The 26,736-nt window shown below is 37.7% G+C and overlaps 4 protein-coding genes across 9 annotated transcripts; 3 read left to right on the forward strand and 1 right to left on the reverse strand.

The window, feature by feature from the left end:
* The first annotated feature begins 274 nt into the window (after positions 1-274).
* LOC135161801 (extracellular signal-regulated kinase 2-like) lies at positions 275-4,475 on the forward strand. Its single transcript, XM_064119721.1, has 10 exons — positions 275-606; positions 1,230-1,449; positions 1,521-1,651; positions 1,860-2,035; positions 2,125-2,264; positions 2,371-2,563; positions 2,629-2,769; positions 2,828-2,988; positions 3,075-3,247; positions 3,516-4,475. Exons 1-10 carry the CDS (start codon positions 517-519, stop codon positions 4,026-4,028), a joined length of 1,938 nt encoding a protein of 645 aa, XP_063975791.1. The 5' UTR covers positions 275-516; the 3' UTR covers positions 4,029-4,475.
* A 78-nt stretch (positions 4,476-4,553) lies between these two features.
* LOC135161126 (protein phosphatase 1 regulatory subunit 42-like) lies at positions 4,554-6,628 on the forward strand. The gene is made up of 6 exons (XM_064118424.1): positions 4,554-4,781; positions 4,839-5,144; positions 5,206-5,440; positions 5,521-5,643; positions 5,717-5,857; positions 6,058-6,628. The coding sequence occupies exons 1-6, from the start codon at positions 4,641-4,643 to the stop codon at positions 6,198-6,200; spliced, it is 1,089 nt and encodes a 362-aa protein (XP_063974494.1). The 5' UTR covers positions 4,554-4,640; the 3' UTR covers positions 6,201-6,628.
* Positions 6,362-26,540, reverse strand: LOC135161783 (uncharacterized). Of its 4 annotated transcripts, none has more exons than XM_064119681.1 (13): positions 26,402-26,540; positions 16,915-17,088; positions 16,025-16,842; positions 15,624-15,796; positions 15,403-15,542; positions 14,823-14,909; positions 13,695-13,919; positions 9,884-13,453; positions 9,466-9,573; positions 9,263-9,373; positions 8,800-8,904; positions 8,160-8,366; positions 6,362-8,090 (listed from the first exon to the last, which is right to left on the reverse strand). In XM_064119681.1, exons 2-13 carry the CDS (start codon positions 17,065-17,067, stop codon positions 7,914-7,916), a joined length of 5,874 nt encoding a protein of 1,957 aa, XP_063975751.1. In that variant the 5' UTR covers positions 17,068-17,088; positions 26,402-26,540; the 3' UTR covers positions 6,362-7,913. The 4 variants fall into 4 exon arrangements, with proteins under 4 accessions (XP_063975751.1, XP_063975750.1, XP_063975752.1 ...); XM_064119680.1 differs by lacking the exon at positions 26,402-26,540 and adding an exon at positions 20,657-21,130; XM_064119682.1 differs by lacking the exons at positions 14,823-14,909; positions 26,402-26,540 and adding an exon at positions 20,657-21,130.
* LOC135161127 (UDP-glucose 4-epimerase) lies at positions 21,334-24,324 on the forward strand. Of its 3 annotated transcripts, none has more exons than XM_064118425.1 (7): positions 21,334-21,861; positions 22,468-22,666; positions 22,751-22,869; positions 22,940-23,230; positions 23,360-23,540; positions 23,653-23,937; positions 24,028-24,324. In XM_064118425.1, the coding sequence occupies exons 2-7, from the start codon at positions 22,540-22,542 to the stop codon at positions 24,081-24,083; spliced, it is 1,059 nt and encodes a 352-aa protein (XP_063974495.1). In that variant the 5' UTR covers positions 21,334-21,861; positions 22,468-22,539; the 3' UTR covers positions 24,084-24,324. The 3 variants fall into 3 exon arrangements, with proteins under 3 accessions (XP_063974495.1, XP_063974498.1, XP_063974496.1); XM_064118428.1 differs by having other exon boundaries at positions 22,513-22,666; XM_064118426.1 differs by having other exon boundaries at positions 21,861-21,985.
* Positions 26,541-26,736: the final 196 nt, after the last annotated feature.

The following is a 26,736-nucleotide window of genomic DNA, read 5'->3' on the forward strand; positions in this document are numbered from 1 at the left end:
TTATTAATTTATTGGAGTGTGGACGCTCAATAGTACCTGTAATAATTTAATGGTCGAGGGCAAAGTGTGCGAACGGGTAATAAATATTCGATGAAAAAAAACTCTGACTACATATAATTAATTTGGTTGGTATGCCAATGTTTACGTTAAGTTTTATAGATATATTTTTTTCTTTTTTTGGTGATTTTTATTGAATTTTTTTCATCGTGCGACAATTGGTGTTCTGAATGTTGTTGAAAACAGTCACCAAGCAACCAGCCTCATACTTCCATAAAAACACACCGATATACCGGTGTGTCAAATGTTGAGGGAAGCAAGGTGGTTTTTTTTTTGCCTTTCAAACCATTCGGATGTGTACGAGAAATGTGAATGTACCGTGGAGAGTGTGCGCTTCTTCATCTCGTGTTGAAATTTTCCGTACTATTTTATTCATCAATTTATTCGTCCAAGTGCCATCGAGTTCGTATCTGGAAGCTTGGATTTATGCTCTAGCACAGATTTCCTATTATCGTAATTATGTCCGGGAAGAGCAGTGGAGAGAAATTGGCGGAAATTGACAATCATGTTACCAAGCATTACAATATCATTCGGCGGCTCGGAAAAGGGGTAAATTCCAAGAATTCATTATATTTTTATGGCAGGTTTGTGTCAATAGAGACTAAAGCACTACGTGATGCTTACATACAAATTATTGCTGTTATAATTGATCATTCAATTGACATTCTTTTAACACGGATGTTTAAATAGTTAATGTCATGAAACATTCGGGGAGACTGATATTATAAATAGGCAGAATTTTTCATTGGTGATGATGAACATAAGGCATTATTATTTAAAAATGAAAATGTTGCATGTCCCTTAGTCATGCCGCTCAGTTATAAATGTTCAACAAAATCAAGGCCTTCCTGTACTTTGTCGAAAATGCAATTTAAAAATTTGACAAAATAATACATAAGAGAAGAATAAAATTGAAATTATAAAGCACATGAAAAAAATATAGGCTTTCTATCCGAGAAAACACGTACACTTACACATCCATCATACCCTCGTATTTTACAATAATGTGCTTGGAGATATAGATAAAACAATGGTGCCAAGCAAGTCTGGTGTTGTTTACATGTGTCTTGGCGGTGACTCAATTGCTACACATCAAATTTGATGGATTTTATCGACCTGAAAAATATTGCATGGATTACTCTATTTTGAAATTATTCTGTTATTTGTGATAGGCATATGGAATCGTATGGAAAGCTGTGGATAAACGATCCAAGGAGACGGTCGCTGTGAAGAAGATCTTCGATGCTTTCAGGAACCAGACGGACGCTCAAAGAACATTCCGAGAGATAATGTTTCTCATGTCTTTCTCCAATCACGAGAATATCATTCAACTCATTGGCCTACACAAGGCTAATAACGATCGAGATATTTACTTGGTTTTCGAGTTCATGGGTATAAAGTCATGGAGAAATAATTTTAATTGAGCATTCACTGGGATCGACTTGTAACATTATTTTTTGTAGAAACGGACCTGCATAATGTCATCAAACGGGGAAACATCCTCAAGGACATTCATAAAGTTTACATAATGTATCAACTTTTCAAAGCGACCAAGTATATTCATTCGGGAAATGTTATACACCGTGACTTAAAGGTAAAAGTTTCATTATAAGTAAATACGTAAGAAACGACAAGCAGAGTTACAAGGCTAGTCGACTAATTCCCACACTTTTTGTCATTGTTAATCTTTTAGTTCATTCCGTTTTTTAATAAGATTCTGAATTAGTAACAATGGTTTGGGTAATCTGTCCGGAATTTACCTTGACAATGTTTTATTGGAAATATGCTCACTTCTCTTGCAGCCCTCTAATATCCTCCTCAATGCTCAATGTCACTGCAAAATTGCTGACTTCGGTCTAGCGCGATCCGTGACACAAATTGGGGAAGGCGATGGTGAGACGGGGAGCGATCCCACGTTGACGGACTACGTTGCCACGAGGTGGTACCGTGCACCGGAGATTCTCATTGCTTCGCGAAGGTAACACTGTCGTCAAATACATACTTCTATCCTCCTTTCCATGACATTTTCGTTGCAATTTATTTATTTTCTTCTGCTTTTTTATTCAGGTACACAAAAGGTATTGATATGTGGTCACTGGGGTGTATTCTTGGAGAAATGCTACTCGAAAAACCATTATTCCCTGGATCTTCAACAATTAATCAAGTCGAGCGAATCATGGCTACTTTAGCACCACCCACACCAGAAGGTTAATTCATAATATACTGGTTTTTTTTTCAAACGATAAATTTGCCAACAGAATGCAAAATTTTCTCTAATCCTTAGAAGATAGTAATAACAATGGTATTCTTCAGATATAGCGTCAGTGAGCGCGGGTTACGGAACAAATCTCCTAGAAAAAACTCCCAATGTACCTCATCGAAGTCTACACGAGCTGTTTATGAATTTTTCTGACAGCGCGGTAGATCTGATAAATAGTCTTATTGTGTTCAATCCAAATCACCGGCTAACAGCAGTCGAAGCTCTAGAACATCCGTATGTTGCTGAGTGAGTGATTTATTTTTTATGCTAAGAAATAAAATTGCCTTCACCCATGCTTTTTTCTCGCCCAGCTTCCATCATCGCGCTTACGAACCTGAGCGCGGTGCAAGTGTAATACCGCCACTTCGCGATGACGTTCAACTCTCCGTCGATGAATACAGGAATAAACTCTACACAATGATGGACGAGAAACATCGGAAGAGTAAAAATATGTGAGGAAAAAAATTAGTAATTTTTTTTCTGTAGGATAAAATACAATTTTTTTCGCAGATCGAAGACTAGAATTCGTCGACTGTCTGAGCACGTAAGGAAGGACTCTACAAATGTAGCTCCACGAGAGGTATTGCCGAAGAGTACTTTTCACACATCCAGTGACGATTTGCGGAGGGATAAGGAGAGGAGGGATACCATGAAAAATTCTCATGTAGAAGGTGATTGAGTATAAATTTTAATATTTTACCTATGGTCACTTCCCATATTAATACTTAAAGTTCTCTGTTATAACAAACAAACACAGGAAAGAACATCATTTCTCAGTATGCTCATAACTTGATTAACGGCAATTTCCGGAATTTACCTGCGGGTCATGCTAAGAGCTGCCAATGCCTCACTCAGCCCCAACAACAACAACAGCAGCAGCAGCTTAATAATAAATCTCAGAGATCCTTTCAATCGGATCAAGCAGATGTGGTGAGTCGATAAACAGTGAAAATTTATATTAAAAAATATCTATTGCAAGGTGGAGGTGGTATAAATCGTAATTATATCGTTGCAGGCTACTTGCCATGTGGGATATCTTTAGGTATCGTAATTTCTGAAGATAAAATGTGAAAATGTCAATTTTTCGTTTGCACGAAACACCATAGTGAATATTAGATGTTTCGGGAAAATTTATTCTCACAAGCGAATTCCATTTTCAATCTAAAATTACATTGAAGTTGCAATGTAAATATTTCAGATCCGTGGACACCATAGATGGAGTGCTGCTCCAAGTCAGCCGAAATTGAGGAGAGGAACGAAGCCCCCTCCGGCAAATAGAAACCCCCCAAAAAATATACCATCTAAAAATTCATTGGCAAAACGACCAAATCAGGACAGCCTAATCAGTCACACTGATAATTATTTAATCACGAAGATGCCAAATAATATAACAAAACACTTTGCATCAAGTGGTCCAACATCGATTGGAAATTCATCGCAGAGTCAAGTTATTCAGAACTATCTCAATCAAACGATGCCAATGCAAACGCGATCGGCAGTTGCTCGTCGTACAAATCTAAGCGAAACAATTATAGAAGGGTTGAAGCTCACACGTAGTCAAACGCTCAAGAGTCATCTCAGGCACAGTGCCATACAGAAACAAGTTACTAATCAGAGGACCATCCGTACACTCAATAATTATAGTCAGAGTCATGGCATTATCACAGCATTAGCGTACAACGATCTCAAAAATGGGAATATCAAGTTGTAACACCTCTTACTAGGGGTAATTGTAGGATTTAATCACTCCAAAAAGACTGAGGTCATTTATAAATTCAGTGTAAATACGTGGAAGAAAATATATTTCTGTTTGTACGTAGAATTATTATTTTCATTTATAATCGAGATAATCATCTCCGTAAATGATTTACTGATAGAATCACAGCAATTTACGATTTATCATTATTTATTTAGTAAAAGTCAAAATTCCTGGTTTATTGAAGGAATTACTGATATAAAAAATGATAATCATGAGAGGCCACGTGGGTTCATAGCAGACCATCACCAATGTGATTTTTGTAAGCATCTATACAACTATTTACAGCAGCCCATTTTTACTGGATTAATGTACAAATAAGTGAGAGTGCCTTGTTTCAAGAATTCACGATTCATGTACACGAAAACTTATAATAATAATAATAAAATATTATACAACTTGTTTGATGCATTTTTTTTTCTCAACCCTCGGGGCTCTCAAAAATAACAAAACAAGTCGGTGAACTGCGCATTTGTTTGATCAATACATGTGATCCAATGCCGGCAGATAGGTGGATGACAAAATTGGATTTCGTGTGATTCACAATTTTTAAATGGTGTTAGGATAATGGTGTTGCTGACGACTGCATTTGTCGAGAAGGAATGCGTGCGAACGCAATCCTTGAAGTCGCTGACGAAAGGAGTCTCCAAGAATTATTTACGGAAAATCACCCATCTTTTTATGAATGACAAATTGATAGAAGCAATCGTGAGTAACAATCACATTTACATTATTACAGTAAAATTCATGACATTTTCTTATCAGGGCAATTTCTCCGGGTGCAAAAATTTACGGGTTATTTACATGCAGAATAACTGCATTGAAAAAATAGAAAATTTGGATTTTGCCAGTAATTTGACACATTTATATCTTCAACACAACAATATTATGAAAATTGAGAATCTGCAGAGTGTCAGAAACTTGAGGAGTTTATATCTAGGACACAATGCCATTAATATTGTACAGGGTTTAGAGGCGTTGGATAATTTATTGGAATTGCATATTGATAATCAGAAACTTAATGTTGGAGAATGCTTGGTTTTTGATCCGAGAAGTTTGAAGGCGTTATCGGTAAGTGATTAAAATAAATGGAGCAAAAAACATTACATCACTAATTGAATTTTGGCTTTAGAATCGTCTGAAGGTTCTCAACATAGCGAGCAATAAATTAAATTCACTGAAACAATTGAGTCACTTCCTGAAATTGGAATATTTGGATGTAAGAGACAATAAAATAGAAGACATGAGAGATTTGACTGAAACTGTAGTGACTCTGCCCTTGTTGAATCGCCTACTTCTTCAGGGGAATCCCATAAGACAGAGCTATCGGTACCGCGAGAATGTCATTGCTCACAGCAATTCCTTAGGTAAATTTTCAAGCTTTTTATGGCCAATATTGCAATAACGAAGGATAAAGTCAACTCATCTGTTCAACAATTGCATGAAGAGTATTTAGATGGAAAAATCGTAACAGATGCTACCCGACGGTTCTTGAGTAAATTCAAGGAGGCTATGCAACTGAGACTCGAGAAATGTGGACCAAAACTGTCCCTGAGTGATGATATAACAAGTATTTTCATTTCCTCCATTTATTTGCCATTTGTTTTTCCAATAATATACTTTTGTTATTTCAAACATTTCAGCTTCATTAAATCTGCCTCCGGCATTTAAACGATCTGTATCGCGAGCTATTTTGCAACAACAACCGGGACCAAAATTATCAATAAGTACATCGACAGTTTGTGGAGAGATGGAGTCTCAGCTATTTCCTTCTTGGAAATGCAGTAATTATATTATTTTTTATTTAAAAAGAAATTTAGAGTGGGTAATTTTTCCGGAACTTTTCATATGCTATTTGTGATTCATTGATATTTAGGGGAGACAATTTTATGATCTTCAAAATCATGAATTTTCAATAATTTCAAAAAAAAAATGTTTTTCCTTTATACATTGGCTCCGTGAATGAATTTTAATTACAATCTAGTATCAGCAATCCATGGAAAGAGACATAATCACCTGACTCCCCGTCCCCTGTGGAAAGGAACATCCATAACGAAACAACAGCCGCGAAGAATTTCAAAAATCATCGACAGCGCGGGATTTCCACCAATAACAACAACATATTAAGAATGAAATTCACGCTAGCCGAAATAAAGTAAATTCTCAAATGTATTTTGTTATTATATATTATTATGCTGCTGGGAAAAGTGATTTTGAACACATCTTATGATTAGCCCGTCGTTCCACTCTGACATACACATCATAACAGAAGTTACAGTAACTCAATATAAAAATTCACAAATAATGTTTAATTCACTTTCGTATTTTGACAATTACAATCAGTGTGCTCGTGTCTATATAATTAATAATTAATTTATTCCCCAGGGATATAATTACCCTTAAATTTTGGATTATTGTTAATACCGTTGTTATACCACTGTTTAATAATAGGACGAGAATTGCTAAAATGCAAATGATAAAAATGCTGCGGACAATCACTCATAACCTTCTGATACAAAAATTCGATTTTCCTGCTTTTTAAATAAGATAAGATATAATTATATGGATATAATACACAAGGTTGCTTACTACAAGCGTGGAATTTAAAAAACCATGGAAAATGAGTGCGTGCATGCATTGAAAAAGGGTCAATGGAAAACTCGAATAAATTATTGACTATTAAACAAAAACACTTCATACTTCGAGGGGACTACAATTATGTAAAAGTAGAAAAATAAATGATTTGATCGAACGCATGGCTTCATATCTTCGCGCGTTATTACTATTTTTTTTTCTATTATGTGCGGTGGCACAAATACAATCCAAGTGTTGATAAGCCATTAATAAATTCTTACAGTTCTCGATCAATGGTTGTGCAATAGATCATCTGAATAAAAAGGAAACATCGTTGCTGCCGAATGAAAAAAAAATTGTGTATAAAATTAATACATATTTATTAGTTAATGAAGAATAACGTTGGAGGGATAATTTAGTGAGAATAAGAAACAAAAATTGTACATCCTCCTACGCCCACGTACTCCCTATGACTACACAAGCTACAGCTAGATTTAGACATATACGCTGACCAATGCAAATCTGCTCTTGGTAATATAATCTATAATTAATCGTTATTAAATTATTAATATGTAGTGTTTGAATTGACAAAACCTGCACGTTTCAACCGATGTGTTTCAATTTTTTTAATTTCATTATTTCAATTTCTTTTACTGATTATTAGGGTAGTACCATATTTGATGGAGTAACCACCTCGCCGCTGGTCTCATGAAAACGCGATGACTTTGACCCTTCAAACTATTTATATATTTATCCATACTCCTGACACCTCAAATTCTTTCTCTTGTATTCAATATAATATAATATATTTATTTATAATTTTATATATTCATTGTTCAATCGTATCCGCTAGTGAACAGAGAATTAAAACCAAACGTTAAAATCATACTATACAGAGGATTTCCGGAGTGAAGCAACATTCATCATTTTCTCCATTTAATCGAAGCGCATTATTGCGCTACATGCATTGAATTGATTTGTTGCACCAAGTTTAATCTGCATTAAACTCTTGAAATTAAAATGTCATAACAAACAGGAGCCATTAATTATATTAAAGATAATTCAATCGTAAATTTCAATTTGAAATATAGATACGATAAACAACATTCGATGAGTACAGTTGTCAATATCATCAGCCGATTTTATCCATTATTATTATATGTAATTTGAATTTACGAGATGATTTTCAAATTGAGGAAATAATTTTACCTTGTAAACAGGGCTTGTTTCCGAACTCAGTACAATCATTTTTTTTTACCAAACCTATTATTGGGATGTCTTTTGAATTTCTATCTTCTCTACAGTCATGTCTGGATTCATATTTGTTGCCTCAAGAATAGCCTGCTCCAGTGCAAGATCGTGATCGGCTGTGTCACCGTCCGATTGTATAGTTATTTTCTGCTCCATTCTTGTCTCGACTACACCGTCTTTCTCCGTTTTATACTGTAAAAAATGTCAGGTTAAAATTCAATAGTATTGGCATGATTTGAAAAAAAAAAAAAAAAAACTCACCGTTATAGTTTCGACGGTTCTCGTTTTGCTTGAAATCGTTTGAGAACTCACAATCTCACCACTTACAGTGTAACTACCATCGTCGTTTTCCAGTGCAACTTTTCTCGTTTCTGTGGCAACGAGAGGTACTGTACTTGTCGTTGTCACATTGCTTGTTGGCTGACTCGAAAATATTTGAGTCTCAGTTGCTACGGCGCCTGCATCTCCCTGACAATTAACAATTGCAAAAAATTAATCACGCATTTTGGAAATAATTTTTATTGATAAAATTTTCCTTCTGTACGAAGTAAAAGAATTCTGAAGTTCCATGTGTATTATTGACGTTGAATTGGGAGAATTTTTCTTTAAGCCTTACGGTTCATCTTAACTTTACGACAATAGCAACAATAATGTATAAAAAATCAGCTTCATGCATTTACAAATGTTACAACGGATTTTGTGGCGTATCAGTAATTTGACATCTGACACTACATGCGAAACGCGAGCATTGACAATGTGTTAAACACTCGATTTACCTGGAAAAGTGTAATATTATTAAGTGAATAAATATTATCCTCTTCCACCACCAACTGTACACTTACGCACCCTTTGCCCATTCGATAATGATTTTTTTAAATTGATGAGGCTTTCGATGGTTTACCTGATAATACTGATTGTAGAAAGCCTGCTGATCGTCGTCAAGGTCAATTGGGGTACCTGAATCACCGCTGCTCGTGCTCGATGTACTCATACGTCGTCCGAACAGCTACGCCATGCAACGTGTTAGCCAAAGCCAAAATTCATTATTACCGATGATGAAAAATTATATGACATCAGCATTAATTAAAACCAATAATGACTGTGCTTTATGAATGACAACGAATATTCATAATAATGAATAAATAAAATACGATTTGAATATGAAAAGTGTGTATAAATATTCATGATTGTTGTTACGTCTTTAATTAGCAAAGTAAAATTAAAATTACATTAGCAAATTAAACTCCTTGCAATGAGTTTGTTATGATAGCATTTTCCTAGTGTGCGTCCTACACACATATTACAAATAGTGAAAATGAATTTTACAACTTGACCTTGAACTGCGTAAATTCTCCAAATTTTACCTGTTCTCCAGTGAGTACGTGACTCGTGGTCTTAACTTCCTGAGTGACAACCCGTTGCTCTTGTCTTGTGGCACTTGTCGCAGTTGTGTGTGCTACTGTCTTTTCCTCAACCTATCGTGTGATATTGTCGTTAAAAAAAAATTATAACACAAAAACAATCTCAGTAATAGAAGAAAATGGTTCACAATGAGAGTAATACAAACCTGACTTGTTTTTTGATTTTTCTCAAGATCTTCATGCATTGTTGCTGTACGAGTTGTTACGGCCGTAGCAGTCATGTACGGAGCTCTACCATCATCTTGTGCATCTGCCTACATACACAACTACTATTGGACTAATGTATGGAACAAGTAACTAAGAGCTATTTCAAATTATCACTGTTGCAACGTTAAAAAATATTTAACAAACCAACATTGAAAAGTTGAGAAATATACACTAGGATCGAATGACTACCAAAGAGAATTTACGTGTGAAAAGAAATTACAGAAATACCTATGGCTGTCGTTGGGAAACTCTATTGCATTTCTATTAAAATAATAATAATAATAATAGAATCTCTCAACAAATGCGCTCTAATATTTAAGTAATTTTTTTTTTCATACGTGTAACAACATAGATTACCTTATTGACTTGTGTATTAACCGTGACTTGTCCAGTACCCCCGGGTGTGAGATCTTCAATTTTCTCCTCGATATTCTGCGTCAATCCCTCTTGATCCTTGACAACAGACTGTTTGGTTGTTGTTTTGACGATTGTTGGAGTACTAGCGGGTACTAGAGTCTTCTTAATTTTCGACAACGTTGAAACTTTTGGCGTCATTGTGTCGACTGGCGATATATCCCGGTCCAATAGTTGACCAGACTTAGCGTAAATCATCCCCTCCTTAATATATCCACCATCTTCCCCATAAATCTCCTGATTTAACAGTTTATTATCCGGACCATAGACTCGTCCATCTTTGATGTAACTTCCATCATCTCCAAACACCTCATGCTCTACCGGTTTTCCCATGTTATTATAAACAAGTCCTCTCTTAACAATTGTAATGGTCGTCACCGTGTAACGTTTTTCAAGCGGTTTGCCAGCGCTGTTATAAATCAGCCCATCCTTCACGTAATTTCCCTCGTTGTCAAAGGATGCCTGTTTTAACGGCCTTCCAGTTCTCTCGACGATAACCCCTTCCTTCACCTTAAGACCCTCAGGACCAAAGGCTTCCTGCGTTAGGGGTTGATCGTCGGCAGAGTATACTCTTCCATTTTTAACAAAATTGGTTTCTGGTTTCAATGGTCCTTGAGTGACAGGCTTGCCGTTGGAGCCGACGATGAGACCATTTTTGATGGATTGCCCAGAAGAGCCCAGAGATTCCATATTCATGGGTTTTCCATTTTTTTCGTATATTCGACCATTCTTAATGGTATTGCCAGAGTTGTCAAACGGTGCGAATGCGATGGGTTTTCCATCCCCTCCATACATCAATCCGTAGCGCACTAGACTGATTGTGATTATAGTCGTCTGTTTCTTATTTAATGGCTTTCCGTCTGGAGCATAAATGGCCCCATCCTGAATATATCCTCCCTCGTTACCAAATATACCGTGATTCAGTGGTTCCATATCTTTATTATAAACGAAACCATTCTGTACACAAGAGCCATCAGCCCCGAAAGCGCTGTGATTGAGTGGTTTGCCGTCTTTACCATAGATCCTTCCTTGATGAACATAATAATCATGAGGCAGTTGGCCACCGGCATTGAAAAGAGAACCTCCCCAATTGTAAATTAATCCATCACGAATGTATGCCCCATCCGGCCTGAAGGCCCCCTGTTTCAGAGGTTTTTCATTAGCGTCATAAACAACACCGTCGCGAATGTAGCAGCCATCGGGTACGAGAGAAGCTAAATTCTTTGGTGCTCCACTGACATCCACAATTTTTCCTTCGAGAACAGCGAGATTGTCCGGGCCTCTGTCATCCTGAGTCAGTGGTTTGCCATCTCTTCCGATAATTAAGCCATCTTTGATTTTATTGCCGTCCGGTCCGAAGACTCCTTCTCTCACGATATCTCCTTTTGTGTCATGAATGAGACCAGCGGATACATAAGAACCATCAGCCCTAAAGATGCTGCTTGTCAGGGCTTTCCCAGTGTGATCGAAGACTACACCATTCTGAATGTAACAGTCGACCGGTAGAGAAGAGCTTAGATTCAATAGTTTCCCATCCTTTCCGTAAATCTGACCATCTTTTACGAAACTTCCGTCCGACTTGAAGAAACAAGATTTGATGGGTTTGCCATCCTTATTGCACACTTTTCCATCTTTGATGGATGCTCCATCTGGCACAAGTGAGTCTTGATTCAGTGGCTTTCCGTTCTTACCGAAAACCACGCCCTTTTTGATGGAACTTCCGTTGGAACCAAAAGACTCTTGCTTCAAGGGTTTCCCGTCCCTGCCCAGAACAGTTCCATCCTTGATAATGAAATTATCACCGAGAAATCCCTGTGCAAGGGGTCTAACTCCAGCACCACAAATCACTCCCTCACGGATGACAATGCTGTCAGGCTTGAAAAGATTCTGGTTCAGATGTTTTCCATTTCTATCGTAAATAATTCCCTCCTTCACAGAACTACCGTCAGCAATCAATGGAATTCTATTGAGGGGCCTGCCGTCTTTTCCATAAATAATTCCATCTTTCACGAAGCTCCCGTCACTCTGGTAAAACGCATGTTTTATGTTTTTTCCATCAATACCGACAATCTTTCCATCCTTAAGGTGTGCACCATTGGGCAGCAGAGAGCCCTGATTCAGGAGTTTTCCCTCTTTATTGTAGACAATACCCTCTTTTATGAACGAGCCCTCCGAATTGAAGGTCTCATTCTTCACCAGTTGTCCATCCTTATTGTAAACTTTACCCTCATTTATGTAATTACCATCGTATCCAATATCACCAGTGGCTAATGGTTTACTGTCCCGCCCATAGATCAAACCATTGGCAATATACGTTGTATCCGGTAGAAGTGCCATTTGATTGATTGACTTGCCATTCTGGGCGCAGACAATACCACCGACAATGTAACAGCCCTCTGTACCATAAGAGCCCTGAGTCAGTGGTTTATCATTATTGGAAAATATCAAGCCATCCTTGAGGGAACTGCCATCAGCACCGAGTTTATCGAGGCTTATTGGCTTTCCATTTTTACCGACGACTCTTCCTTCCTTTATCAGACAATATTCAGGACCCAGGGAACTTTGATTAAGCGGTCGATGATTTGCCCCGTAAATAACTCCATTCTCGATTGAATGGTAATTTGTACCGATACCAGGTTGATTCAGGTGTTTTCCGTCTTTTCCTACAACAAGACCATTCGCAATATGGATACTCTGGGGGCCGAAGTCAGCTTTCTTCAGAGGCTTTCCATCCTTACCGCAGACTATACCGTCTATTATTTTATTGCCTTCAGGACCTAGGGAATTTTGATCATGAGGTTTACCCTTTGCCGTGGCGTAAATTAATCCTCCAACTATGACTGCTCCATCGGGGAGTGGTAATACCCAGTACTGTGACTGTTTTTCAAGAGTCGATGGGATTATAACACCTGGTTGTGAGGCTGCAATATCCCCTTGCTGTTCACTAGCGATCAAGGCTGCTGAGGCTTTTTGACTGGGGTCTAGTAAAGGCCCTACAGCCTTTTGCTGTTCTTTCAGGCCAGCCGATTCGACGTAATTAATTCCTGGGGTTTTCAAACCAGGTAGAGTTGTTGGAAGTGGTGGCGGGGTTTTATTTCCTATAGCCTCTTTAGTTTTTCGTTTCTCAGCCGATTCAGCAAGCTTTTGAGCTTCACCGGGTGCGTAATTGAACGCCAGACCCGTTGCCCTCTTACTGGCAGACGTTGGAGATTGGGGCTCTTTTGCGCCTGAAGGCGAGGTCGATCTGTCCTCATATGTGAAACCGTGAGGGGTGTATGGTTTTTTCGTTGGCGCTGTTTCATTTTCCACATAATTGTAGGGTTTTGTGTAACCAGGAGGAGTTGGTGATTCAGGGGAGTGCATTGGTTCAACAGGCTGAGGTTGCCGTGATGAAACTGACAAGTTTGACTCGTCACTCGGATCGATGGAATCATCCAATTCCTTAATTTTCTTCTGCTTCTTGTTTTTTGGCTCCTTGTCACGTTTTCCAAAGAGAAAACCACCGACAGGAATCTTCCGAAATAAATAAAACACGTGCAGTACATGCTACGTCTAAATATAACTGTTATGAACAAATACTCGGAGGAGTTTCAATTCGCAATTTTTCAATCTACATTCACAATTATCTACAAGACTTTTCTAAATTCACAATTCAAATACTTGGGTTCAACAAATGATAGAGAATTTCGCTCAAGTATAATGGAATCAAACCAATACCCAAGTTGAAGATATCTATGGAATATTAAATACTCACCTTGATCTTCTCCTTTTTATCCCCATCACGTTTCTCCGGAGTATCTTTGTCTTTTTTCCCGCTCTTCTTATTACTCAATGATTTTTCATCGACAGATGTACCGTCGTTTATCAAATCAGAAGTATTAAGGTCATTGTGATTCTCTTTTTCGTTCTCATTTTGCTTGTTCTTGGATTTTTTCGTGTGGCCACCCGGTGGCAATACGGCAATACCACCAATTGGCTTCTACAATGGAATAAAAAACAAAACAAAAAAGAAGAAAATAATATAAGCGATTTCATGCACGCGACAAAGTTGTAAAACCTACTGACATGACTAAGCCCAAGCTCGAATTAGTTGTATCTCTTATCAATGCAATTTTCAGATTTCTATATTTACAAAGAACTGACTTTCGCAGAAAGCGTGTAATAGAAGAGAAAACATTAACTCCACACGATTAACGTACGTTGCATGCCTCAATATCAACGGTCTGCGCTCCCAATAATGGTGCCGGAATTATCAATACTTTTATTTGTTTCTTTATGTCCCATGTAAGATTTAGCCAATGTAGCTAACACACTTGGACAATGTGTTTGAGTATCGCACTCTATTGTTTTTTTTTTTGCTTGATGAACCGTAATTTCAATAGAAGTTTCCCAGTGGAAAAAAAAAACGTGATGACATTCAGCTGGGAGGTTTATAATTTTAGTTAAATTCTGGATGAATTATCCTACACCACGACACTAGACTAATTCAACGATTTCATGGAGTAAAAAGATACAGATACCCCTCATTCTCATAGCTGAATTTAATAAGCATAAAAATTCGAGACAGTAGTAAAAAAATTCGACATCAAGTTAAATGGTTCATTTGCAGCTATTAACCAGTACGGCGAGGCGAGAGCAGCTACTATTAAAATTATAAAAATTTCCAATCAAAGTCATCACATTTTTTTCCACAAAGTAAAATTTCTAAATTCAACGAAATAATGAAGTAGCTGAGGAAAAGAGGGAAGAATCGTGATAATAGTAGCATGATTGACAGGCATGCATCGGGAGAATAATCTCGATAGGAATACTGAATGTCAACAATGCCCAGTTACACGATTAATATTTGCTTGGGAGGACCAAATGAATGATGATTTAATACCTTTTCGGCCCGCTCCGCGTCATATTCACCCTCCAGGCTACTGGCACTGCTTGCCGAGGTCGTTCCAACGCTTGTTTTTCGAGTCAGCTATCGGTGTTAGTTATGTGTCAGTTAATTATTATGAGGGAAAAATATTAATACTGATTGTGACAACCGATTAACTGCCCTAATTATTATTTCATGACTGAGAAGTCTTGGCAATGTGCGACTGACGAATGCTGTGATGATTTTCTAATGACGGTTTTGTTTGTTGATTTTTTTTTTGTAACAGAAAGAATCATAAAAATTCTCGCCAACATGAAATGCACCTATTGCGACATGCGACGTACACCAACGGTACAATTAATTAATTAATGTGACCTGCTGTGGTGCTCCCAAGGCATTCTTCAATAATTGGTCACTTTTGAAAGCGTAGACCGCATTCGATACAATTTTAAAAATATTTGAATCGAATTTTTCGAATGGCGAAAATCATTTCTCATTTATGGTTATTAATTAATTAATCATTGAAACTAAATCCAATCTAATACTATTCTAATAACTTTTGAGTTGCGAAGGTAGCAGTAAAAGTAATGTTCACCTTGTCTTTTTTATTTTTTATGGGACTAGGCCGTTGATCGATGTGCTCCATGTCGGGAATGATTTCAGGCTCGTAGCTCATGGTATGACGCTTACTGGGTTCAGAGCCATATGATTCGACAGGTCTTGTTCCACCTAAGGCTACAACAATATGGGAAAAATAGTTTATGGAAGTTGTCTAATTGTTGACCCCAAATTATCAAATAGTGGCAGGCAAATTACCGTCCATACTACGAGAGGTTATACGTCGTCCACTGAGTGATCGTTCAAATTGAGGTGGTTGTCGTTCAATTGGTATTTTTCTCGTTTCGTAGTGTGTTCGACCGGAGTATCGGAAACGTGAGCCTAGATGTGGTAAAAGTCCTACTTTCTTGACTGGATCCGGACTCATCAATCTGAAAATAATTCATTGCACATGTAACTATAATTCACAAAATTTAATTACAGCGTTACCTCACAACAGCTGTAATTGTATTTGGATACGTCCATAATTTTTCCATCTCATTAGAAATTACAAAAAAAATTCTCGCATTATGTCGACTCTTTTCCAAAATGCTCCCCCCCCCCCCTGTGGATTGAAATGACAGACACATCCTCGTGAAAAATAAATCATTCATAGTTACCGAAAGAATGTGTGATGCTCCACGGAGACCTTCCACAATTTTTTAGCTGCTCTATGATTAGCCAATTTGAAGCCAATAGTCGATTCGTACTGCTCGAACTCACCAGGTCTGATTTTAATATAAAAATTGTGCCTTTTATACGAAATTTTGAGTATTTTAGGCCATGCGAAACGATTAATTCTCAATCTGTCCCTATGCACGAGTAAACCGGAAGAACAAACACCTAGCATAATATCAACTCCTTCAGAGTCCTTAGCGGGATGAAGATCAACTCCATACATCGCTAATTTTTTGGCGTTTTCAAGATAATGAAGCTCCGCTTCAGCTGGCGTCTGTTCCCTGTGCGATTTATGCAACTCCATGACTTTTCGGAAGAGCTCAGGCGTCTGATTGGGAGCAAATTTGAAGTCCTTCAGGTATGTTGGGATGTAATTACTGTCATTATCGTCAACCCCGCTATCACCGTGCTCCTTCGGATCGTAATCACCTACTTCCGATTGAACTAAATATGAGCCCAAAAGTGCATGTGTTACGAATGAACATGGTAGGCGGCCGGTAATTATATCATTACGTATTTGAAGACACAGTTGGTAACGAGTTATATCCTCCTGGAGTTGTGAGGGATCTGGAGGATAGAATTTCACCTCAAAGTTCATGCTCCAGGGCTCATTCTTCAGGAATTTTCCAATTCTTCTGTCGAGATCCAACCAATTTCTGGGATCATGTTTATCTTCGTAAACAAGCCCAAAGTAATCTTTCTCGAGGAGATTCATACTCTGGCATATTTGATCGAGGAGTTCCTGGCCTTTCGCTTTTCTCTATAATCAGTACAGTCATTAGAGCTATATCTATATTCACGGGACACGGGGGATATTATTTAATTAACTCACATCGGTGTAAAAATCTTTGACTGTGCCGTCCAGCAGAGTGATCTTTGAAACTGCCAGTTTACCCTTGTTAATAGGACTTTTGCTCGGCGAATTTGTACCATTTTCGGCCATTATGTCAGCCGGACTGGCGCTAGATTTGCGCTCCTCAGGCATTTTTTAAATGGCTTTTGTGCACTGAGAAAATAAATATATCTATCTATTAATCTCACTTCTAAGAGTCTAATTTTCATTTTCAAATATTATTTATTTATGCTCGGCTATCCCTAGCTACAGCTATCTTCCTATGCTTCCTTGCTTTTCAACAACCTGTATGTGTGCTTAGGTAAACGAACCGCATAACGTCAAAATATCTTTCATCAGCCAATGACCACTCTTTATACTTTTATTTCAAATAATAAGTAAAGGCATTTCTTTGAAAAATATCAATCGCCACCGGTGCAATCGAGCACTCCGCCCTTGAAGATTTATCCACACTATTTTAATCCGACAACACCTAACAACAACTTAAATTGACGTCAATTATCCAAGTCACATTGGTGCAGTATGTATGCACACGGTATGAGCGACCAGTGGGCGGATGAATTAAATAAATTCATTCGTCGGACATTGAGATGTGAATTGAATGCAGAGAAAAAGAAAAGAATGAACCGGTCGCTGAATCGAGTGTGCTACGAAAGAAGGGAGTGGAGTAAAAAGTGTATTAGTCAGTCCACTGTATTCTCCACTCGATGAGAACACAATTACATGAGTCAGTTGCTTGTCAGCTGATTCACGGATAAATTTTAATTTTAGGAATTATGCGATTGCGTGGCGCAACGCGTGTTTAATTATTCCGCGGTTGTACCACTTGTAATTTCAACTGATCCCCAATTGACATTCCCCGCGGAGAAAAATATTCAATCAAAATCACCTACATTTTTCCTCAACTCGACAGATTTTTTCCAGAGCTTTCCGGGTTTTTTCGCCTTAATCAATGTCTCAATAGATACATCGAATTGGAATTCAATAGTGAATTCTGTATGTTTAGTAGGCTAAATTATATCAATGGTGAGTTCGAATTTAGGAATGCTGTCACCATTGCTTTTAAACTCGGTGGCCTTTAACAAATCAACCTATAGCGGAGTTTACACATGGAATGACGTAATACAATGTAGTTCCCTGTACCATCTACGGAGGACAAATTATTTTCTTTACTTGAAGAAATTATTTGCTGTATCAATGATTTCATAAATAATCCTCCTTACCTTTCAATTATGTAAATTGTATTGCTTTATGTGAATGCAAATAAATAAATGGATGAATTAATATTTTCGAAAAAAGAGAAGAAAAAAACAATTTTTTCTCTGTGAATACTACTCAGATAAGTACATGAAAACGTGCAAGAACTTATGACTTTCAACCCTCCTGTCACGATCAATACAGCAATCTTCATGCAAATTAATGTGATAAGACAAGTAAAAAAAAAAACACCCTCGCCATATGTTACCTCTAAATTTAATTATACCATTGGGGTATTCTGTCATAAAGGCATAAATGCAGGTGTAAAGTCACTGGATGAACGACGTAGTGATGGCAAAGAAAAAATAAAGAAAGGAAGTGCAGTTGGATGATTCGGAGAGAGGGCCGTTCTTAGGACCAGGCTAAGTGCTATACCCCAAGTTCATTGTTACAATGGTCACGACTTTGTAAGCAACCTTCATACTCTCCTTTCTCTCGGTATATACACTGATATATGGGTGTTTAAGTACCTGAACCTGGTACAATCAATGTAACATACTCTAGTTTAATAGCAAGTGCTATTATACAGAAAAATTTCAGGTAATTAAATTTTCGAAGAATTTTTTACAATTTTTTGTTTTTGAGCCTACTTGTTGTTACCCATTGTCATTAATTTGCACGGAGAATTTAAGAATGGGGAACAACAATTGGGTTAGACCGGGGGCTCATCAAAGCCACAGGGGTTACAGTACCTATCGTGTCGTGGCACCAGCCAAGTCGTGACGAAGTGCTCGATAAGCCGATTATCGAACCCTACCATTCATTGAGGAAACCTTTCTAGCAAATAGTCGCGACGGTTCGTATCATTTTCACATTTGTGAAATCCTTTATGAAGAAAAAAAAATGTCGAGTGAATGGACATTTTTATTCTCCCGCGGACAATGGAATGAGAAGTCAGGCGATCCCTCGCGCCCACGAGCCCTGTAAAATTCTGTGCGTGCTCCATCACTCCACGACAATATAAAGCATAAATAAAAACACGCTCGATATTTCCGTTTAGTATAATAATCATTCAGTGGTAAAGAAAGAATCAGGACAAATAATATTATAACTTTGAATTTCGTCACAAGAAAAATATACGAGAGGAGTGTGTGAAAGAGAATATTTTCCTTTCAGAGAAACCAATGTAGTTGAAATATACTATCATTTATCAATTTTCTTATGGCTCTGCTGGAAGTAATGACAGGACGACAACTGTCGTGTCTTAATGCTCTTTATGATATCCAATGAAATCAGATTTTACGAATTATGGAGCAAGGGAGGGGTGTAAATTAGTCGTTTATTTCATATTACGAATCCCAGACAAGTGGTTTTAATTGGGGTCATTGGGCAATTATTTGGATTGTCTGGCATGACTGTAAGGTCAACATGCTAGCAAAGATTTTTTTTTTTTTTGAATTTGTGGATGGCCCTATCAGGTAATAGTCATCGCATGAATATGTCATTATGAGTGTCACAAAATTGGTAACATTGCGTAGATAAGAATGTGAAAGACACAATGGGACTGATATAAGTTAAGAGCGAATATTTAACCGAATCAGAGGCGACCAATATTTCTTAAAACTGTCGGCTCGCGGAAACTAATTTTTTTTTTTCATGAAAAAGCATGTGAGATTTGCAACAAACATAGTTTATTTGTAGGAAGAGAGTAGTGGCACTTGTGTTCGGTGGGTCTCAACTTTGGAAATTAAAAGTTGAAAAATCCTTTTCAAATGGAAAACTTTTCATAGGCACCTGTCGCAACACACCACATCTATCCCCTTTAGCTACTGCACAACATAAAGGTTATCTACCTGAACGATATCAACTACGTCGATATCACACGTGCAACAGGCAACTAATGTAAATAAGAGATTTTGCAAACGACTCATGCAGTTGATGATTTTCTGGTAATCCAACATATAGAACGGGCCCATTAACTATATCCTCAACGTCATCACGAAATTTAGCTGGTGCAGACGTCAAACCGTTTATTGATTTCCAAATGTATGAGGCCAAATCTCAAATGAATCACAGTTAATTGAAGCAATTCAACGAAATTTGCAAGAATCTTGGAAAATTAATCGAATTGGGTGCTCATAGCATCCCCTGGCTGAATAAAATTCACAATTGAAGTGTGCCACATATCAAACAAATGGAGCAACCTCACTGATCAGAAGAAAAAAAAAATATTTTATTTTACAACTGGGAGTGACGTTCACGATAGCACCTGTCCCTCACGGTATAACAACAATCCCAACGATGAGTGGAAATTTATCTTAAAAGGGAACTAAACTGCAAGAAGTGTCAACTTTCACCTTTGAGTAATCACCTAATACTCGGGGGAAAGAACTTACAAATAAAATTCAAACGACATGTGGCGATTAATCAAATAAAAATCAAAGGAATGATGAGTGTGCCGTTATGTGTGAATGGAGACAAACCCTTTTGAAAAAAAAAAGAAAAAAGGTACGATGCTACTCACCACAGATGCTTCTGATACGTTGTATTCTCCAATAATATGTGTATCCAGTTTGAGGAGATGAACTCAACAAATTCAACAATTTAACGATAACTAATTATCCACTGATTGTTTTTTAACACCGGGGAAACTGGGCAGGGCACACTGCCATCGAGCCCATAAACAACTTGCGTTCCAATTCAAGCCGTCAGTCTACGAACACAAACAGGTTCGCCGGATCGCGGTAGGACGCTCATGATGACCACATCCCATAGTTCGTTCAAGTGCGGTTTCGGTGCAAGTAGTTCCAAGGGCACTTTGCGCCTTCGGGAACTTGAAGAGTTCGGAGAGTTTCCTCGCCAATTGGACAAATCAGCACAATGGACGAAGGACGGAAAATCAAAATACGGGAACCATATAGATATGTATATATACATATATATACAGTCGTTGAAAAGAGCGCAGTCAAATTCGAGTCCTCATTTCAAACACCGAAATGTGGTAGTACGAGGGGCCCTACTTTCCGCCAGTGTTACTCCGCGAGATATAAAATGGCGGCGGAGAGTACAGTATAGTAACTGTGGTAGTAGTGTTGTTTCCAGTGGGGAAAAATGAAGAGTTTCTCTCATGACGCAATAACGAATGGGTGGCACGCCCTGAATTGCCCGGATTTTTATCGCCAGGTAGCACTGACTTATCGGGAGAGCACGTAAAAGTTATTTTATCCATTGTCAATAAGCCTTTCGAGTGTAAATCAGCCAGAGGAGATGTCAGTTTGGGTGCATTCTCGGTTTACTTCTGCATTTTTCCTGTTATTTTTCATAGTTTGAAAATTCGAAATGACGATCAATGGATATTGACAGTTACTGTCAAAGGAATTTGACCGATATGGGTGGGGATTATTTGGAAGTGAGTTGGCACGTTGGCCAATCAACCGCATACGTCATTTCGCTTGCGAATCTGAGGTTAAGATTTGTGTCACCTGGAGTGATGAGGAATTTTTTGGACTTTCAAGTCTAGCCGAGATTTGGCAAATGAATTCCCTTATCTCAATGGCCTAGGTCTATGTACTACGTGTCATTCGTTATGCAACGATCAAATACCATTTGCTGACATCAGTAGCGTTCGGCTTGATAAGACGTGTCAGTCGACCCCGAATTATCAACCAGAGAGGTTAGTCACGTATACTGGGATCGTCACAACTTTAGTCACTTCCACTGTTACTACTGGTAAATTGTTCTTACTTATGTTTTTTCAATTAGTCTATGTTTGCATAATTTATATACGCAGAGGTCATGCAATTGCTCCTTTTTCAAATGACATTCTGTTTTATTTGTTAAAAATGTTGGATCGGTATGTATTATTCTGGGAAAGTTCAAAGGAAGAATTTAGAATAATTCAATCGCTTTGAAATCCTAATCTATTGATATAACAAGCTATTCATGTAGATATAATAACCTTAGATACTTTTGACACGTATGTTATATTTGGAAGATTTTGAACCAACTGTGCTATGCTTAGTTATAAAGGTCAATTGAATTTTTCAAAATACTTTTTCGATTTTGTTCATATTATGAATAATTTTAAATTATTTGAATCTTTAATTTTCTACATTTATCCAGAATATGATAAAAATGTAGTATTAATTATTGCCACGGTTTCCGAGTTGACTCGAAATGCCCCATTAATGTTCTATTAACGTTTCATTAATAATTTGTCCACTTGTATATTTTATCAATGGGCTATCTGAGAAAGGAAAATCCATCACTCTGGTGCATACACTGCACACTAATGTCAAGGTTAACTCCAAAGTACAATAACAAATTTTTCACTAGCATACGCTTGGTAATCCGATCGCAATATCGTTAATTCAATTCAAGAAAGAAATAATATCATATCTGGAAGAGATGACGAGCAAATGGAATGTACTGGTGACGGGAGGTGCTGGTTATATTGGTTCTCACACAGTACTGGATCTTCTAAATGAAAATTTTGAGGTGGTGGTTATTGATAATCTCGGTAATGCGTATAAAGGTAAAGACCACGGTTCACGCCATTGCGCGACTTTACAACTTGAATTTATACATTATTACTGATGGACAATGTTTATGCCCGCAGGAGATAAAGCGGATAAACCGGAATGTATTTTACGGGTTGAAAAACTTGCAAAGAAAAATGTAATCTTTGAAGAGTGCGATATTACCAATAAAGCAGCTATAGAGGGTATTTTTAAGAGAGTAGGTAACGTTGGGATTTTTGCAAGTTAAAATTAATAGCGAATAATTATTATAAGCGTTCTTTCTTCAGCATAAATTCCAATGTGTCATTCATTTTGCGGCGTTGAAAGCCGTTGGAGAGTCATGCGAAAAACCATTGGAATATTACAAAACCAATGTTGGAGGAACTATCAATTTATTAGAAGTGATGAGGGATAATGGGGTTAAGAATTTAATTTACTCGAGCAGTGCTACTGTTTATGGAGTTCCCAAAGAACTTCCCTTGACTGAAGATATGGAGACTGGGCACTGCACTAATCCCTATGGAAAGACCAAGTTTATGGTTGAAGAGATTCTCAAGGATCTGTGTCAATCTGATCAAGTAGGTTTTTCTTCATTCTATCACTTCCTATTTTACTCGATCTATTTCCCAGGTGTTGTGAAGAAAAATGCTTTTCATAAATATATTTCTCTTAGTAGGAAAATGTAATGATCCACTTGTTTTTCCTAGAATTGGTCGGTCATATCACTTAGATATTTTAATCCCGTTGGCGCTCATCCATCCGGGCAAATAGGTGAGGATCCAAATGGAATCCCAAATAATCTAATGCCATTCATCGCTCAAGTGGCCGTTGGTAAACGCGAGATGCTGACCGTCTATGGCAACGATTATGACACGCCGGATGGAACTGGTGAGTTTTATCATTTTGAAAGGTCTTCCGGCAACACCGGAAGCAAAATAGATTTCGTAAACCCAGTGACTTTCCCTTTTCACTGAAATAACCAAGGGTCTCGTTTTATCAGGAGTTCGAGATTATATCCACATTATGGATTTGGCCAATGGGCATGTAAAAGCCATCATTAGTCAAAATACGAGTAATTTCAAGGGTTTCAAAGCTGTCAACTTGGGAACTGGCAAGGGCTTTTCGGTTTTAGAAATGATAACTGCATTCGAGAAAGCCTCTGGCAAAAAAATAGCATTCAAGATTTCTGAACGCAGAGCTGGCGACATTGCATCCAGCTATGCGGATGCATCGATTGCAAATAAAGAGCTCAAGTGGTTTGCCACAAAAAATATTGATGACATGTGTGAGTATATTAAGTAACAGTTTTTCCAATTCGAAAAATTGACTCTTCTTTCGTGCCACATTGTCGAGGAATGATGTTATCTTTTTACAGGTGCCGATACATGGAATTGGCAGCAACAAAATCCACAGGGTTTCAAAACGGCATAACATGCCGGCTTTCCTCTATGGATTAGGAAAAGCATTACACTTAACAAAAATCAAGGAATTCTAGCCAAATGTCTAATCTATATAGATTAATTTAAGGAAACGACGTCTATTTGAATGAACTCACAGTACATATGTGGATAATGATAAATGTTAGTGAAAGATGTTTCAGTATTTGTACAGCCTGAGGAAATTTACGTTTCCATAATTTTTTTGCCTCAATAAAGTTCAACCTAAAAATATATTACGAGAGTATTGTAAATGGATCTTAACGCTGCTTTTCAGGTACGTACTATCTGCCGGTTTTACATTTATAGAATTGATAAGTCGATATACGTTCTACACTTGTAATGATTGGGCTCGATACACACCCAAGATGTCAGTTGGGGTGTGGGGAATGATAGCTGCAGACGATGCCACTAAACTTGTCTGGTCAGATCCAAGCGATTAATCGCTCAATGTGTAATAATATTGACCCCAATTGCACGATGAGTTGTGTAATTTTGTGGCTACATTAGGAGATATTCCTAACCATTATTGGCAGCTATGGTCACACATCAGCTCTATAAAATCTTTGCCATTCTTCCTGTTTTATTGCATAGATTATCTCATTGCAACTTTATCAGTGTCGTCATAAATGCTGATTACTTATTAGATGATATATATATATTTTTTTTCATTTCGACGGTTTGAGCAGTCGTGCATATGTAGGTGACGACGCCTAGAAAGTTGTGCCCTGGTATTTGAGTAATTACGTTATTATTTAAATTATGAACTTCAATGACGTTCTCCATGAAGTTGGTGATTTATTTCTCAATAGTTATGATTATTTTTCTTTGTTCCTTGAGTTATGCGTTCAATTATGACTCTGAAGTATTATCTAGAAAATTTTGGGCAAGAATTTTTTTCAATAAATCTTATTTCACTCATAAATTACTTTTCAATGTTTGTTATAATTTTCAAATGACTTTTCCCCTTCTCGTAAAATCGCGTGAAGTACTTTTTTTTCGGAAGCTTCGTCGAGGGTTCATTACGATGCAACGATGTCAAGTAATTTTCATATCGTCTGTCACTGCAGATGGAGTACAGGTATCATTAGGAAAGAATACTTAGAAAACAAACCAGAAAGATGATCATTAATATCACGTATGCCTAAGAAATGCAGTGCTACAATACATATATTCTGCATTTACGTGACCAACGTCACGAATTCTGAAACGATTCAACATGCAAATCGGTGGAAGATTCTAGAATGGATGGAGAAATGCGAAATATATGATGGCTGCAGAGCTGGAGTTGTAAAATCAATGTCATCAAGTTCAACTGGACCAGGTTTTTTTTTCCAGGTCCGGACGGGCTTGTGTGAAATGGCCTTCCGCCATTGAATGATGGAATTTTTATTAAAGTTTGGTATGTTAAATCCAGTCATCATTGTGCCTCTTTTTGTCCATCACTCGGTGTCTTTGTCTTGAGAGTGCAAAAAAATGTAGAGCAAGTTTTATTAACCTTCTTACGTTATATGCTATGTTCTAAAATTTGACAGTCCTTAGACTATAAACAAGACACCAATATAATGGGAGAATCGCTGTTGTTCCCAGGAGGCGATTAACATGAAAACAGTTAACTAAATCGCGTGGCAGGCCAACTTGCAAGCTATTGTACAGTCCATGTGGGCTAGCATTATTGTCATATAATCGGCCGCATTAACTTGGCCACATCTTAACCGCTCTCGAAGTACCGTCCTGTGTACAGCTGGATGGTCGGTCAATTTGCAATTGAAGCATTTTTCCTTTTTCCTCTAGCCAATCAGCCATTGACAATGGTTCTGACGACAATTACGCTTCAGCCTACTTTTCCATAGTTCAATCAGTCTGATATCCTTGAAATGTCTTGAGACTTCTCTTCTGAATCGTTGTCGCATCGCAAAATGTTCAGGAAAATTTATCGAACAATTGACGTAATTCACGATGGGCAATGGCTTTCCGACAATGGTTGTCGAAATGAAATAGTACAAATCTGTTCACCTACTTCTTTTTGAAGAAGTCGAAATTTCAATGAATTATATATTTGTGAAATATTGTTAATTTATCATATCTTATAAATACCCTACTCTTTTTTAGGAAATTTTAATGAATTTTTATGGACATTTCCCGATGGAAAACATGAAAATTGAAATAATATTGAATTGGCTGATTGTGCATTGTTGTTAGACGAGGAGGATAACTGATTCTTGGATGGCATCAGGAAGATAGTTGTTCACACACAGGGTAGACTGACCTGACCACCTACGCCTATAATGTATTATAGCAAAGCCCACCTACCTTCTTTAAAACCTTTTTCTCTCTCTGTCTCTGTCTTACCATCGTACCGTCTGACTGGAGAAAAGAAAGGCTTCGTCCCGCTCCTACAGTCGGCTGCTCCCTTCCTCGTTGATTCGCTAGCTTGTAAGTACGGTTCGAGAGTTGCCCCTACCCAACCAGTGTCCAGTTATGTTGCTGTGGCGAGCGCCGTTGGCAAAGCCTTCGTTCCTCCACGGTATGTACCCGGGCAATAACGCAGGCGTCTAAAACATTTTTATTATAAACCCCAAATCAAGTCAGTGCACATGCTTTATTTTTCTTCACGTTTACTTTATAGACGGAGGATCCAATATTTA

Source organism: Diachasmimorpha longicaudata, chromosome 4 (assembly GCF_034640455.1).
Source record: "Diachasmimorpha longicaudata isolate KC_UGA_2023 chromosome 4, iyDiaLong2, whole genome shotgun sequence".
Lineage (NCBI taxonomy): Eukaryota > Metazoa > Arthropoda > Insecta > Hymenoptera > Braconidae > Diachasmimorpha > Diachasmimorpha longicaudata.

What these genes read in the sequence shown, in the direction of transcription:
- LOC135161801 (XM_064119721.1), top strand. Translation starts at nt 517, where the DNA reads ATGTCCGGGAAGAGCAGTGGAGAGAAATTGGCGGAAATTGACAATCAT. An exon ending in TTCGGCGGCTCGGAAAAGGG is followed by an intron (nt 607 to 1,229) that starts GTAAATTCCAAG and finishes TATTTGTGATAG; the next exon opens with GCATATGGAATCGTATGGAA. An exon ending in ATTCTCATTGCTTCGCGAAG is followed by an intron (nt 2,036 to 2,124) that starts GTAACACTGTCG and finishes TTTTTTATTCAG; the next exon opens with GTACACAAAAGGTATTGATA.
- LOC135161126 (XM_064118424.1), top strand. Translation starts at nt 4,641, where the DNA reads ATGGTGTTGCTGACGACTGCATTTGTCGAGAAGGAATGCGTGCGAACG. An exon ending in GAAGTTTGAAGGCGTTATCG is followed by an intron (nt 5,145 to 5,205) that starts GTAAGTGATTAA and finishes TTTTGGCTTTAG; the next exon opens with AATCGTCTGAAGGTTCTCAA. An exon ending in ATTTCCTTCTTGGAAATGCA is followed by an intron (nt 5,858 to 6,057) that starts GTAATTATATTA and finishes ATTACAATCTAG; the next exon opens with TATCAGCAATCCATGGAAAG.
- LOC135161783 (XM_064119681.1), bottom strand. Translation starts at nt 17,067, where the DNA reads ATGCCTGAGGAGCGCAAATCTAGCGCCAGTCCGGCTGACATAATGGCC. An exon ending in ACGCGGAGCGGGCCGAAAAG is followed by an intron (nt 13,920 to 14,822) that starts GTATTAAATCAT and finishes ATTCCATTGTAG; the next exon opens with AAGCCAATTGGTGGTATTGC. An exon ending in AAAATCAAAAAACAAGTCAG is followed by an intron (nt 9,374 to 9,465) that starts GTTTGTATTACT and finishes ATCACACGATAG; the next exon opens with GTTGAGGAAAAGACAGTAGC.
- LOC135161127 (XM_064118425.1), top strand. Translation starts at nt 22,540, where the DNA reads ATGACGAGCAAATGGAATGTACTGGTGACGGGAGGTGCTGGTTATATT. An exon ending in ATCTGTGTCAATCTGATCAA is followed by an intron (nt 23,231 to 23,359) that starts GTAGGTTTTTCT and finishes TGTTTTTCCTAG; the next exon opens with AATTGGTCGGTCATATCACT. An exon ending in TGACACGCCGGATGGAACTG is followed by an intron (nt 23,541 to 23,652) that starts GTGAGTTTTATC and finishes TCGTTTTATCAG; the next exon opens with GAGTTCGAGATTATATCCAC.